The sequence below is a fragment of the Dreissena polymorpha genome, chromosome 6, assembly GCF_020536995.1.
Source record: "Dreissena polymorpha isolate Duluth1 chromosome 6, UMN_Dpol_1.0, whole genome shotgun sequence".
NCBI lineage: Eukaryota > Metazoa > Mollusca > Bivalvia > Myida > Dreissenidae > Dreissena > Dreissena polymorpha.
Window position 1 is genome coordinate 73,177,605 of NC_068360.1, and position 16,150 is coordinate 73,193,754.

Here is a 16,150-nt window from a genome sequence, read left to right on the forward strand (position 1 = left end):
ACTTAAAATCTAAATTCGTCTTAGTTCCTGCTGATAAGGCTGCTAATAATGTTATCATAATATGACGAGTGTTTTATGTTCAAACTATTTCACAAGAACTTTCACAAACTACATCATATTGTGAGTACAATAAGCAACCTAATGAAATTATTACTGACCATATTGCCCAATGCATAAAGTTAAATGTAATAGTCAATATTACTGACAAGAAATTGCCATCACTTTACTGGATACCTAAATTACATAAGACGCCATATAAAAGTCGTTTTATCGCTAATTCAGTGTCTTGTACCACCAAACAATTATCAGTGTATCTTACATCTGCATTGAGTGCTATAAGATATCATATAGCTAAATTTTGTAATAAAGTTTATGAAAATAGTAATATTAACCTATTTTGGTCAATAAAAAACACCTTAGAAGTTATTGAAAAAAATGAAAATAAAAAATATAAGGTGTCACAGGTAAGTACTTATGATTTTTCGACACTATATACAACGCTTCCTCACGCTTTAATAAAATCAAAACTTGTCTCTTTGATTGAAAAAACTTTTGCTAGAGAGAAATGTTTGTATCTAGCTTTAAACACTAAAACAGCTTTTTTTACTAATCAGATATTAGATAATTACATCATTTGGACTGGTCTTGACTTTTGTGCAGCACTTACTTTTCTTTTGGATAACTTGTTTGTTGAATTTAATGGTAAAATATTTAAACAAATTATTGGCGTTCCTATGGGTACTAATTGTGCGCCACTTATAGCTGACCTTTTTTTATATTGTTATGAAAACGAATTTATGTTAGAATTATCTAAAACTAAGCAAGTAGATTTGATTAATTGCTTTAACCTTACTAGTAGGTACATTGATGACAAACTTAATTTAGATAATCCATTATTTGAACAATATATTCACAAAATCTACCCAAAAGAACTAGTCTTAAATAGATCGTGTATATCCAATACAGACGCTGCGTATTTAGACTTACATTTAACTATTAATAATAATTTGATCAAAACTAGTTTATACGACAAACGGGACGATTTTAACTTTGAAATTGTGAATTTTCCGTTTCTAGATGGCAACATCCCTAAAGGACCTTCCTATGGTATTTACATTTCGCAGTTGGTACGTTATGCCAGTGCATGTTCGTGTATTAAAGATTTTAATGATCGTAATCTAATATTAACTAAACAATTGCTAAAACAAGGCTTTTTGTATCATAACCTAAGAAATAAATTTGCTAGATTTTACTCTAAGTATGGTGATTTAATTTCAAAATATAATGTTTCTTTAAAATGGCATTTAAATAATGGAATCTCCCATCCATCATTTTACGGAGATGTTTTGAAGCGTGTCCGCAAGTTAAAATATGTTAAACCAAATGTTCATATTAAACTTTTCAATTTAATTAACTTGTTTTTATCAAAAGGATACGATGCTTATGTACTTAAAAAAACGTGTTTGATGGTTTTCGATTCACTATATCTTTCTTCCCTTAAAATTTGGAATCATTAGTGATATTATAGGCATTTTTCACTGTTGAATAAAATTGTGTCATTGTGTCGTATGAACAAATCTGCATGAATACTACATTATAGGCATTTTTCACTGTTGAATAAAATTGTGTCATTGTGTCGTATGAACAAATCTGCATGTAAACTACATTTGGACTCAAATCGTACATCAGGTCATTTCTGTCTTCAGTTGTCAAAACACCTATATACTGTTTGATTCCAATAATGTCGCTTTAATGGAATTACCATTTGTATTCATTTGCTTCTTAATATTAAATCACGTAAGCTTGTTTTATTAGTAGCACAGCCCCTTTAATATTTGTATTTAGTACTGCCCTTGGAATTTGTTCACGTCATTATGTCATTATGGATTTTTGTGACGTCATACGACCGACTTTCCCAGTTGTAATCTACATGCATAGGTCATTGGGTTTATAACGTTCCATTTTATTTATATTTTCTCTCTGATAGGCGTTTCTTGTTTGATTTAATTATTTTTAATTTGTTTAGCAGTCACATAAACAACCAAGCTATGTAATATGGAATTTTTACACCCATTATTGCTGCTTCTTCCTGTATTTGCGCGATGATTATCTGGGATAGTAACTCTATGATTCTACATTCTCAAATCTTTTCTATAAAGAAGGAATGTAGTTGACAATTGTTAATAGTTTTATTTGATCGTTCGTCAAAAAGTTGTAATTCTGTTACTCTTGTATATTCAATGCAATTGAGTAATTAAATAGTAATTAAATTGAATGCGTTTTAATTCCCTTTTATTATTGTTTAATTTGAGTTACAATGCTATGACGTTATATTTTATTTACACTTAAATGTATTATGAATATTGCTGGGCCAAGTGTGAGGTTGAGCGCTCTATAACCAGGTTTAAACCCCCAATGCTTTGCATTGACCGTTCCAAGGCGGTGACCCCAGCTTTATTCATATTTTGTGTTTATGTTGGTTTGTATTGTGCTGTATTGTGCTGTTTTGTACTGTTTGGGCACTCGGTCACTTGCCTTAAATAAAGGACCAACTAATTGTTGTTAATGAAAATTCAATACTGCTCCAGCAGCTGGAGTTTCACTTCTTTATATTGATAATAACAAGCGTTGATCAGTTGAATTTAAAAGCTGCATTCTTATAGGAAAATTAAATATGCTTATCGTCAAATAAATTTGACTCTACATGTTTCAATATGAATGGAAAACATTAAACAATCTAAATTCAAATATTGTTTGTATTAATACAATCCACATTCTTCACATACTTACAATTAACGATCATTAAAAATTATACTCAAACAACGTTCAATGTGTGAATACTTTATTTTTGCGCTATAAATGTTTTTGGATGAAATCACAACAATTACAAAATGAAACGCTATTTATGTTTCTGAAAACGACAAATTAACATAGGCGTTTTCCTGATTCACGATTGCACGATCAGTGTCAGTAACTTGATTAACACGGTTCATGACACTATAATCATGTTTTCCACCAGGTGATAAAACCGGATATTCATGAAAAGAAGTTTCCGCAAGTGTCTCGTACTGGTTTGTTTGCTGGGCCTCTGAAATAAAACAATTGTTTGAATTCATTTCATATTGTTACGCTATTTTTCAAACGTTGAAAACCCAAAATGATTTTTATTCTATATTCCACTGCGTATTGTTTATGTTTGATGCTGTATTGCATATATTCTCACGTATTTGATGGCAATAAACATCGAATTTAATAGACCCTAGTTTAAATTACTGATTTTCCTCTCATAATTTATTTGAAATGTAATATTTCTATAAAGCTGACTTTTGATCTAGATTTCTTGCCAAATTTAATACAGCGGCAACATTTTCGTCAATAAAAATGATGGTATTCACCAAAAAAAAGCAATTTAACTGCGATTTTTGAACACAACCAATACCTTTTGTATTGTCTTTGTTCATTTATATTTACACAATTTGTTTAATTTAAATATTAAAACTTAACTAACTACAATACATTATTGTAACACACAGCTTTAACTAAACTTGTGTTTGCACAACTATCCTCTTCTAATGATAACATACATATACTGATAAAACATTTTTCAAGTAATGCACGCCGATATAATGAACTAAGTACTTCATGTGACCTGCATATAAGCGACATGAATAAGAATGCGAGTAAAACAAAATAAAAGAAACATTGAAACAATATTTCCACACACTATTCATGTACATTTCTTCCTTCGCGTAGATTGATTACACTATTTTACATACTAACAACTCGATATGTATGCAGCATAAATGAAACAATGTACACGTGTAAAGCCTGCCATTAAAATAGTATTGTCCACGCGGATTGTCTGAGTTTTTAAATATTTCTTGTTAATATTTCATTGTGTGTGTATTATAGATTATATATATCTACATTTTTCATTAAGTTTAACAACATTGTGGTGACACGCATTTATATATTCAAGATCATACCGACTCTGTAGGCTTCATATTCGGAACTGGTATTTGAAGAAGGGACATCGGCTCTGGAGCAATAAATGTCATATTTTGCTTCTATCCCGCAGAAAAAAAGCAACATAATAATGTGGTACACTTTTTATGAAGTGAACGCAAATATTGGACGACGGAATATTTATCTAAGCACATTATATAAATAAATTCGCCTCGGTTGACAGTATTTCCTTAAGTTGACAAATTTACTGTCACCCTGTCAGCCATGTAATATTTATTTTATTATACCGAATAAACTATTCAAAAATGAACAATTTATATGAACCATGAACAATTTTAATATTCAATAATTGAATTTAATTTCAGCAATGAACAACCATTAATATGTGGAGTGGTTCAGATTTACGGGCAGATCATAATGAACTTCGCTTTATTCGGCACCGACCTAATAATCAATTTATCCCATCAATTTTCTTAGTTGTCAATTATTTCTTTAAAAATATATAACAGAACCAGCTTTCCGTATTTTATTTTCATCACTTGATTACGCAATTTATGACGCACTTGTGTGACGTCATTTCGGTGACGAAACATTTTGGGACAACAATATGGACGTGGTGGTTTTTTTTAACAGTAAAATATTTGTTAAAAGCATCAAACGAATCCAAAACGTATTTCGGATTGTGTGTTTGTCATGCATAACACCTTAAGAACAGACACTTGAAGTGTATATCGTTGTAACTTTATTGTTATTAGCATTGGATTAAAGTTGCCTTTGAGGTAAGCGTGTCGTTTATACTAAATTGATTTTCTTTTTGACTCCCGTCAAAGCTTAAATAATGGCATTAATCTATTCTACAGCACAGTTTCAGCTGCAATCGATATTTTAATTATCCAAATACAACGGACACGCAAAACTGCGTAGTACGCATGCGCGAATGGGACAGTATAATTTTCGAACATTCCGCACGTGATTGCTAAGGCAGCGGGATACAGTATTTTTTTGTCAGAAAAATTTTTCCCGCTGGTGGCACGTGATTGCTATGGCAGCGGGATACAGTATATTTTGGACAGTAAATTTATTCCCGCTGGGTCTGACAGTATTTCTATGTCACGATGGCCTATGGGAGTTTAGCATTGTAAATAAAAGTGAGGTATAATAAAAAATAATATACATACTGTCTATTGAACAAGTCATCGTAATGAGCAGCTTCACCAGGTTTACCTGAAAATGTTCAACGAAATGTATAGTAAGTATATAACACAGTTGGTGCTTAGACACATATTAATACACTGGTTATATCTTTGCGTTACAATAAATTAATAACACAATTGTACGTAAAATTTAGACAACAGGACATAATATCAATTGAACATCTTGCACTTAAAAAGTGCAAGCTTTACATTGGATTCGAACATGTCACATGGATCTGCTAATTTTATGAATATTGAGGCATTCTCGATTCCCAAATGGCATGTCAATTTCTATGAAAATGACGTAAAAGGCCATGTTTCGGCCAACTTTTTTATGATATGTTCAACAATATAAACGTTTTGTTTAAAGTTATGTCTTGAGAGATTTATACCTATAATACAAAAAGTACTTAACTCCGTGTGGCTATAAAAATAATAATTTGTAAAGTAGGCCTTTTTGATTTGTAAACATAATGTAGTTTTCACAGCCAATGATACAAGATGCTTGTTAAAAAATTTTAAATAACAAAATCTAAATTGAAAATATTTGAACGTAAACTGTTTGTTTTTATAAAGCAAACTACCCTCAAACCCTTTAATGTCTCGCTTTTTTATTTCGCTATATAATATGCAAAGTCGGCTGTGAAATAATTAATACATTTCGCAATTGTTACTTTTTATTTTCATTTGTATTTTGTCTAATAATGGGATTTGGATTCCCGTAAAACAAAAGTTTTGATGTTGTCTAACAGGATATTATACGCTACATGTATTGGTCCAACTTTGCGTTATCGACGTATGATTGTCTGACATATTTATCTAAGCAATGTTTCAGTGAAATGTTTCAATTTCAACACAGTATTGATTGCCCCATGAAAAGTATGCCATACACTGTGTCCTCATTGTGATCAATGCATGGTACCAGTACTTCGGTGTATCGCATCAAAGATTTGCATTGGGGGTAAATACTAGTATTTAACTATGTATTTAAAACCTTAATGAAGCAATACACTTACTGTTTAACCGATTTATTCGTATATAAACTATTAAATGCTAGCTATGTATAAAGTACCATAATCGATTATTCAGTTTACATGTCTACATACGTTTAAACGCTTTCCTATATTTCCATAGCACCGCCAAGATGACTGCCACGAGAGTTCCAGCAACAGAACCGCCTACTGCAGCCCCAACCGATGGAGAGGATCCGTTATCTAATAACATGCATAAGCAGTGCAAGCTAATATTTACATATTTATTTCCCGCAATTCATGTTAAAATACAATTTCTACTTAAACAAATAATGAAATAGTTTGGCTATAACATGAATTTGTAATGACCTTTATAAAACTTAATTGCGGAATCGGGAATGGCCCAAAAACCATTAGCATAGAAGATACACTTGATATTTTGAATTCAATGTAAAGGTTTTACTTAAAAAGTGTTAGCATGTTCTTTTTTTCTCAATGATCAATCGTCTAAATATTACATACAGTGATGTAATTTATTTATTTTAACGCATTTGTAAAAAACAAACACTAGTATCCTTATGATCATTAGGTTCTTTTTAAGCTTTAATTTTGTAAATACACCCTCTAGTAAACCTGGTGGTAACATCCATGAGGATTTTAGTATTCAACGGACAGTAGGTCAGAATTTGTATTTGTTAAAATAAATATTATGTCCCTGCTGCCGATACAAGTGCCGAATATGAGGCCTACAGAGTCGGTATCATATTTAATATTTAATAGCGTGTACATGTCGACAATATATTTAGCAAAGCAATTTACATATACAATGTAATACAATAACTTTATACACACAATCCACTATCATATGCAAATCAGAATACATACCTGAAATAACAGGTTGTGTTGTTGCACTTAGTACAGTAGTATCATCAGATTTGCCTATGATATTCTCTGCATACATTTTCACTTCATACTTGGTACCCGCAACTAAGTCCCCAATATTCAATTGAGTAACTGTTGAAGAAACGTTTATGTAAGTCCAGGATTCATCTGCTGCCTTTTTGTAACCGATCACGAACCATTGGTCTTCACCCCCATTAAATCCAGGTGTCCATTGAACTGCGATAGAACTTTGAGTCACCATGGCGTCGACGACAAGAAGTTGTTGCGGCACAGAAGGCTGCTCTGTTAAATACACTGCAACTATTTTAGTAATGCTCGATACATCCGTTTCTTAGAATGTTTGATATTATCACTTAGAGGGATACTAGTAAAATAAAAGAGTATGTTTTAACAACTGGTTAGCAAAAACAATACTACTGCTTTAATAGCCTTTTAAGTAATCATACTATCGAAACATATTGTGCGCCGCCAGGAAAAAGCAAGTGTAAAACGTACCATTTTCTCGAATGACAAATGTTTGCTCTGTAGATCCAAAGTGATTGTTCACACGGACCGAATAGTTTGTAAAATCGTCATTTTCTAAATGAAATATTGAGAGGTTAGTCTGCAGACCGTCGTTTGATATGCGAATTCGGAATCGGCTGTTATTTTGAAGTAATACCCATTCATCATCTACTTTCTTACGCCAGACATATGCTGATACGTCACTTGGAAGAGGATAGGCCACGAAAGTGAACGTTAAAATAGCTGATGCATTTCTTCTTCTATAAGCTGTGGCAATCGGTGGCGAAAATGGTGAAGGTCTTGGTGAACCTGATTGTATGTTAATAGGCAAATATGAAGCAGCTGATTTCTATTGAAATTGAAATCTCAATTCATAGACGATAAATGAAATCAATACACTTCACTTACACGTAATCCTGATCTCTAGGTTGCGAACCTGTTGAAATGCATTATGGATGTTCTTTCCTTTACATTGGTAGATTCCCATATCATATTCACATCGCGCATTTGACAAATGAGCGGATATTGTGTTGGTGTGCGCGTCCATTAATAAGCGCTCATCACCTTTCGTAATATTTACGAGTTCTAGTTTTGCTAAAGGGTCGCTGTCAGCTTGACAGAGTAGCGTCACAGTCTGACTATCGTTGATAGTTAAACTGGACGCGAAATTTGACCCGTCGGCATAAAATCTACTTATCTTCGCAGGATCTAAAATATAAACAATTACATAATAAACATATGTATGAAATATTGTATTGCTCTCAAAATGACACTCGTGTCAGTCGCATTCTGTCTTCGTGATTAGCTTATGTAGTAAAGTTTTATTTTTAACTTACATTGCACATCAACGAAAAATGTTGTTTCATCGTATCCCTCTTTAGCGGCACATCCCGTAGGGTCCATAGTGTTGTTGACTCTGCATTTGTAGTAGCCTTCGCCTGCGAGCTGCACATTAGATAAAGACAGATTTTGATGAGATCCAATTGCTGAGGTATTGGAGTGGAACCACGTGAATCTCGTCTCCTCTGGGTTTCCAGGCGTGTATGGGCAAGTGACTGATAACGTTGTGTTCAATAAAACCGTAAAATTGCCAATGAACAGAGCTTCTGCGGGTGCTGAAAGGCAGGGTTTGGTTTATATCAAGTACGTTTGGCAATAAAAACAAAACAGAGCATGCTTACAAAAACTTGATTTCTTAAATGCATTTCAGTACAAAACTTTATACAAAAGAGCAGGCTACCTAAGACATCTAGATAAAAACTGGACTGATTTGTTCCGTTGATATTCCCACCAAATGTTGTGTTCATTTCAGTATTGACTATGCACGTGTAATTGCCGATGTGGTATCTACTGACATTGGTGATTAAGAAGCCATCACCATTTCCAGTATTGATAGGTGTCCAGTAAAACTTGGAACCCGGTTCACTCTTTGAAGTACATCTGCCCGAGACGGAATGACCTCGGATCACCTTAAGATGATTAGTTTGGGAATACGTTGCACACGTTTGAAACGTTAACTTTGGCCTCTCAGGAGCATCTAGGTATAGATAGAAAAAAATATCACAAATACATCGACATGCTCTTGTCCGACATAAAGATTAGATTAATGGTAAAATATCAAATTTTGATATTTGGTGGAAGATCAATATAAATCAAAATCATACATTTCTGTCTGAAAATTTGAATACAAACACTTGAAATCCAAACAATATTCAACACCCTTTTGCACATAAACTACCATTTATATTCTATGCATAACGGCAAAAAGCTACTCACACAAAACATGGATGGAAACATTCAATGAACTAAAAGTGTCCATAATTTCATTCCCAGTCGGATCGAGGGTATTTGTTGCAATACAAACAATACTAGTATTGTTGACGAATGTGGTTTTCCAGTAAGAACCGTTTGCAACTATAGCACCACTCAATTTCCATACATAACGCGGAACCGGATTGGAAAAGGCATTGCATCGGAAACTGACCTCACGACTTCCAATAACGCTAATAGTTCGACTGTCTATATGTTGATCGCTTTGTCCACGATGATAGATAGACAGATTTGTCACCGGATCTACAATATTTCAACAGTATCAAATGTATATGAGAAATGGCCGTCGTAGCATTCAATTAAGCTGTTTCATTTATTTCGTAAAATATACTCACATAAAAGTTCAAATGTGTACGACTCTGTGAAATTTCCGTAAACGACATCCCGTTCGAACGTTGCATTCATTTCATTTACCACTTCAAGTGTGTATCGATTATTATCGCTTGGCTGCATACGTTGAATTAAAAGCTGTGCTCCAGTCTGTTTTGTACCATATGGAAGTGCCCATATATACCGGGAAGGAGGAGGGTTGCTTCTGCTTGTACACGTCATTGTAAAGGGTTTATTGACGACAGCCCGTATGCCGTTTGATTGTATTGTAACTGATCCGATTTGACAGGACGGAGAAGACGGAGGATCTGTATTAAACACAGTCGTTTTTACTACGAACAAGCAAGTCACATGGATCGTTGAACAACGTTTTGCATTATAATCTCTGACTGCAAGCTTTTATAATACATGACTTTATTAACTCCAACTTAATGTTTAAATTCAATTTAAATTTTCATTTCACTTCCCAAAGAATCATATTGTAAAGGAATATGTAACTGTTTTTATAACTTATGTAATCACGCATTTACATTTGATAATGAGTAAAATAACCATTTATTTTCGAGTAATTCGCTACGGACACAGAGAAATTAAACTCTTTTTTTGCTATGAACTGTAACCGAAACACTATGTTTTAAAACATCATACATGGGTATTTATTAAAACATACGATAATATTTCACTTTAGCGGACAAATAAAGAGGGATTACATTTTTTATATGCAACGATTCTCTTCAAGATGATAATAGAATAATTCTAAATGAATTAGTTAGATTAATAAATGAAGTTGCGATACTGTAATGAATCGTTTAGTTTCTTTTAACCGTAGAATGTATTTTTTGTCTGAAATACTTACATAAAATATTCAAAGTTGTCGTTGTTGTATTTTCAACTGTTACCCTGGATCCATTCGTTGGATCCAAAAGACTGGTGGCTCTGCATACTATCTGTTCTTGTGTTTTACTTGTTGCAACGTTAAATAGAACGACCGAACTGCTAATTGTGGAACCGTTAAATAAGGTCCACGAAACATTCGGTTCCGGGTTGCCAGAGGAGTGACATTCTAGCGTCATAGTACTGTTTTGTATTGCAGAGATACTTGATGGTAACAATACCGTGTTGTGCATTATTGTCGGTTTAGTTGGATAAACTAGAAAAATATATACATACACACTTTAAGTAATTGTATGGTAGTTTTGATATTCTAATAAATGGTAACGGTATTTAAATATCAGACTTTTTATATCGAATTTACTGACAGCCGTATGGTGTGTTTTTCATTTACATTTTCCATTTATATTTTGTATTCAGCAAATCGATTATCAAATGATAAAAGTATATTTTCCAATCCATGTATTGCTATTATTTGCAACCTGATTATTTGGTTACGCTTATTGCATTCCTGTATTTATAAACATATGCGGCGTTAAATGTATCATTTACTTATCGGAAACACATATACTGAAAGGAAGTAGGAATACTTAAAAAAGAAGCAATATAGTAAGCATACTATCAGCGAAATGTATTTAACACATACTCAGCACATTGATTTGCAGGGTCCTATTGGACATGATCTGCCCGTATTCGTTCGAGACATTACAGTATATCCTTGCACCATTATGTTTACTGGTTGGCGTCAATGTGAGACTGCTTGTCGTCACATCAGACACTGATAAACTCCTACTATACCCAGTAAGGTTTACATCATCACTGAAGTCAGAAGGAGTTCTGTTGTCCAGGTACCACGTGATGCTGGGTGCTGGACGTCCCACTGATGATTCACAGCGCATAAAGCTGATTTCTACATTTGGCAGGACGACTATTTGAGGCAGTTCTGGTGTCAAAGTTACATATTTCACTAAAACTAAACGTTTTACAATAAACATAATTTCATTAAAAGGTCTGTCATAACATCAACGAAAACGGTTCTTTTCAATATCCGTTAAAGCAAAGAAAACGCTAACAAAGATCGATTATTTCTACTGGTTTAAACAAAAACACTATTACGTTTGATAATATATGCCACGTATTTGAATCGTTTAAGTATGATATTTACCTCGTTCAGTAACTGTTATCTCATTGCTGAATTGTGCTTGGTGATTTGAATCAGAAATTGAACATTTCCACTTATCACCGTAATTAGTTTGCGTCATGGGTTTCAATGTACACGAAAATGCGGTCCTATCTGTGCACTCACAGCTCAACATTTGACTTGGTACTGGCATAGGAATGTGAGTGCAAACTGCGCCAGCAAAACCGGTTGTTAGGATGTTTGTAAACACACTTCTTTCACTGGGTTTTATCCACCAGTTTGCAATGCTTGCTGATGTGTGTTTGCATGTTAATTTTAAAACTTCATTGATCGTCACAAATGTTACATTGGCTGTCATTATCGGATTTTCAGCACCTGGACATTAAATGTAAATTTGATAATTATGTACGCAGTGGTAGTATGTCTTATATACAGTGTGAGCGTCTAGTAAAGAAAGAATTCTACTGTGTCTACGTATTTCAATACGCAGTAATCCGCAGTTCAATTTTAATTAAATACAATAAACCTGTGCATATTTAGAATATGCAAATATATTGTAACACATATCAGAGGACTATACACAGAATGTTCGTTCATATATGTATGTTGTTCATGATTATCCAGATAAGACAGAAAAGAGTTCATTCAAAGTGTTTTTGTATAAATAACATTAAATGAAAGAAAAAAGTATCGCAGACATGAAGTGTGGGATGTAATACAATTTTTCTATATTATGCATTTATTTTGAATTTATAAAGTTCGGCCAAGTATGACTCTATAAATATGAATTTAGTTTATTTATCAGTTGATACTCAACACAAAACATACGTCTACACACTATAATGACCATAAAATAACCACTATGACTTAAAATTTGTAGATAATAAAGCTAATTAAACAGTATTTCCTTGTAAGCAATTTATACAATTCAGGAAAATGCAGAACATACACAATTAAACCTAAACATGATAACTAAAAACAACGCATCGAAATTGCTATAAAATTCATCGCTGCTTTCAGCTATTATAAATGAATGTATCAATCCCCTACTAGCTATTAAATCATCGAAAATAACAAAGATAACACAATTTACACATATTCATCAAATGTGATTACATGTTATTTTGATGTCTTCGCATTGGAAGGGTCAATGTAAACAGTCATAGGGTGCTTATGTCAGAAACAAGCAGTGGTGAACCTCGCACTTAGCACGCAATTAAACAAACTAATATTAATGTATAAAATGAACTTTAGCAATTTGCAAAACTATTTACAATCCCTTTTTCCAGCTACACTTGAATTGAGTAGCAATTACTCATTATGAAATTCGTCACATCTCCAAACAATTCAAGCGACACTATATTCACATTCGTTTTAATCATCAACTGTATTTGAGTTTGTATCTGTACGTCTCATCGGACAGCAGGAGGACTTCTTCAGGACATCAATGGGCGTCTGCCAGGGATGTCTGCTCTTTCCCGTGATATTTAAACTTTTTCTTGAGAAGATAATGCAGGAAACTCTCCATGACCACCACACCTCTTTCTCTATCGGTGAAAAACCAATCTCCCACTTTATATTCACTATACTATTGATCTCATGGATGGCAGCAGCAGTGAACTTCAAGATCTCACCAACATACTCTATGAAAAAGCAAGAGAATACGGGATTGAGGTCAGTATGGATAAGTCGAATATCATGATGAACAGCACGACGACCACCAGCACAGACATCAACATGAAAGGCGAGAAGCTAGAAGAAGTGACCAGCTTAAAGTACTTGGGCACAACGCTGTCTAAGGATGGTACCAGTACCGATGAGGTCCGAATACGAATAGCCATTGCGACGGAAGCGATGGCAAGACTGAGTAGGTTTTGGACAAGCATTTTCATCAGCTTCTCCACCAAGTGCAGGCTCTACAAATCCCTCGTAGTCTCCAACTTACTCTACGGCTGCGAGATCGAGACGCTTCACGGGGACACAGAACGCCGAAAACAGACATTTGAACATAAATGTCTCCGAAGACTGCTTCGCATCTCTTATCCGGAGCATAAGACCAACGAGTACGTCTGAAACATGACTGCAACACTTGTTGGTCCACAAGAGCCCCTTCTGGCGACCGTTAAACGACGATAGCTGGATTGGTTTTGGACACGTCACAAGGCACGACTTTCTGAGCAAGACTTTTCCAAGGCACGCTAGGGGGAGGTCGACATCGATGCCGTCAGAAAAAAAGCTGGATGGATAATGTAAAAGAATGGACATCCCTTCCCATGGATGAATTACTCTCAGTAGAACACAAGAGATATGACAGTAGGAGACCTGTAACGTCGTCCCTCATTTCTCCCCAAAGGTCAAACCGGTCAAGGGATTGGTGATGATGACGATAATGCATCTGAATGGAATAATCTTCTCGATGATGTCAAAATCGCTGAATCAATCAATTCATTCAAAAGGCTTATTAAAATATATCGACCGATTTCAAATCTTATATTTTCATGCGGCGAAATACCCTTTTAAATGCAATACACGCGCCTAAAAACAATGTGTAGTGCCTTTAATGAACAACTTTTCAGACAGAATATTATTTCATCACCGATGTCTATGCTGACTTCAAGAAACGACGTCACATTGCTTTTTTGAATACATTCAGTATGCACATATTCAAACATTATACTCGTGAAATGTTATTGTTAGGCAATAATAAGTAATTATTCGCAATTTATTCTAGAAAAGCTGTTTCGATTTATTTATGTTTCAACGCAAAAATATGTCGAAAACGCCTTTAAGTAATCTTTAACATACCAATGGTTTGACCATTTTTGTTGCTAAACTGCTAAATGTTTTAACATCTTTAATAAGTCTGGAGACTCTAAAAAATCATCGCAAATACCATGTTAAACGTTTAAGTGATAACAAGTTTGATAAATCATGTATACTTTTGAAATATTGTAAAATTGTGTTAGCAATAGAGTATTCGGTAAGCATACCTATAATGGTAACAGCAGTTAATATCGTAAGTCCAAATTTCAACCACATTTTACGATAGCTGAACACAAGTAAGCACATCAATACACCAGCTTGTTTAAAGGCTACCGATATATAGCAACTCAATCCCTTCCGCTTCACCATATATATAATAGAAGTGGACTTGGTTTCTCGCATATCAAAATATAACACATTTCTGTTAAAGTAGATAAACATAAAACAAAAGAACGAGCATAGAGAAATGTATATTTATTATGTGTTAGGATGCAAATGTTAAATGTAATGCACCGTGATAAAGATCATAGGATATTTTTGCTTGCTTAATTATGCAGACTCTAACTAAACTATTCCGGCAGAAAAATAGCCATTTATTACTTAACCCGACATTGGGGTGTATAGAAAATGTTAAAGTATTTTTTGTTAGGGGACATATTACTGATGGAGAATCCAAATAATGCCGGGCTGGTATCTTTGGGGGCAACGAGAAATTCAAGATGGCGTCCAAGATGGCGTCCATTTTCGGTCTGATTTGTTCAAACAAATAGAAATGCATTATTTTATGTATTAAAATGTTATTTTGATGTAGTTAAACATGTTTAATATGAATAAAGAAATGCAAACGTGAGTTATATAAACACAAAAATAAGATATCGTCCAAAATGGCCGCCATAATCGTTTTTTCTGCTTGTTAAAAAATTGCTATAAAACCAAGATCATACCCAAATGTTCACATAAGAATAATGAATATGAAAAAAAAGACAATTTATTTGCAATTAAGTGTTTAATAATTATTCGATTCAATAAATTCCAATTTTCATATGCAGAGTATAGTATAACAAGAACAAATTGACCTAATACTGACCATTAGATATACGTTATATTATCCGTGTATAAAGTAACAGCAACTTCGTCAAAGGAGTGATTTGTGTTATGAAAATACACCGTTGTCATAAATGAACAAAGCGCATTATATTTCAATTGAAACACCATTATCATCAAGATCACTGCTAAAAATACCATGCGATTGAACCTGGTTTAAATATATCATCGAGGATTTAGCGTAGGCAATTATTTCAGAACACATCCATAGATATTGTAAAAAGTGTAGTTATGTCTACTGACTGTATAGTCATAATGCGCACGTACCAAACTTAGATTGAATATTGATTTTTTTTATTGTAACGAGCCCAAACTTAAATGTTCCTGGAAACAATTACCACATGGACCCCAACATCGTACACTAAAAGGTTTTTCTCCATGGTGTACATTCGTCGTGTGAAATGTATGTATATACGGACACGACAAACACAATTTCCCGGAAGGAAGAATGATGATGATGAAACAACGTCGACAAGCAAACAAGGAATGGTCTTTATTTTAAACATATAACAAAGTGTCCATAAAATTCAAGACATTACATACCATACGACAAT

General features: G+C 33.8%; 1 protein-coding gene across 1 annotated transcript; it reads right to left on the reverse strand.

The window, feature by feature from the left end:
• Positions 1–2,618: 2,618 nt before the first annotated feature.
• Positions 2,619–14,813, reverse strand: LOC127836552 (hemicentin-1-like). The gene is made up of 14 exons (XM_052363205.1): positions 14,720–14,813; positions 11,235–11,561; positions 10,554–10,847; positions 9,703–10,005; positions 9,314–9,610; positions 8,778–9,074; positions 8,374–8,652; positions 7,946–8,245; positions 7,529–7,846; positions 7,016–7,315; positions 6,266–6,373; positions 5,145–5,190; positions 3,987–4,039; positions 2,619–3,088 (listed from the first exon to the last, which is right to left on the reverse strand). The coding sequence occupies exons 1-14, from the start codon at positions 14,796–14,798 to the stop codon at positions 2,904–2,906; spliced, it is 3,186 nt and encodes a 1,061-aa protein (XP_052219165.1). The 5' UTR covers positions 14,799–14,813; the 3' UTR covers positions 2,619–2,903.
• Positions 14,814–16,150: the final 1,337 nt, after the last annotated feature.

Bases quoted from the DNA above. Each gene is read 5' to 3' on its own strand.
- LOC127836552 (XM_052363205.1), bottom strand. From the start codon at position 14,798: ATGTGCTTACTTGTGTTCAGCTATCGTAAAATGTGGTTGAAATTTGGA. The intron at 8,246-8,373 runs GTAAGTTAAAAA...TTTATATTTTAG, and splicing joins ATTTTTCGTTGATGTGCAAT to ATCCTGCGAAGATAAGTAGA. The intron at 3,089-3,986 runs GTATGATCTTGA...GTTTTATTTCAG, and splicing joins ATATGAAGCCTACAGAGTCG to AGGCCCAGCAAACAAACCAG.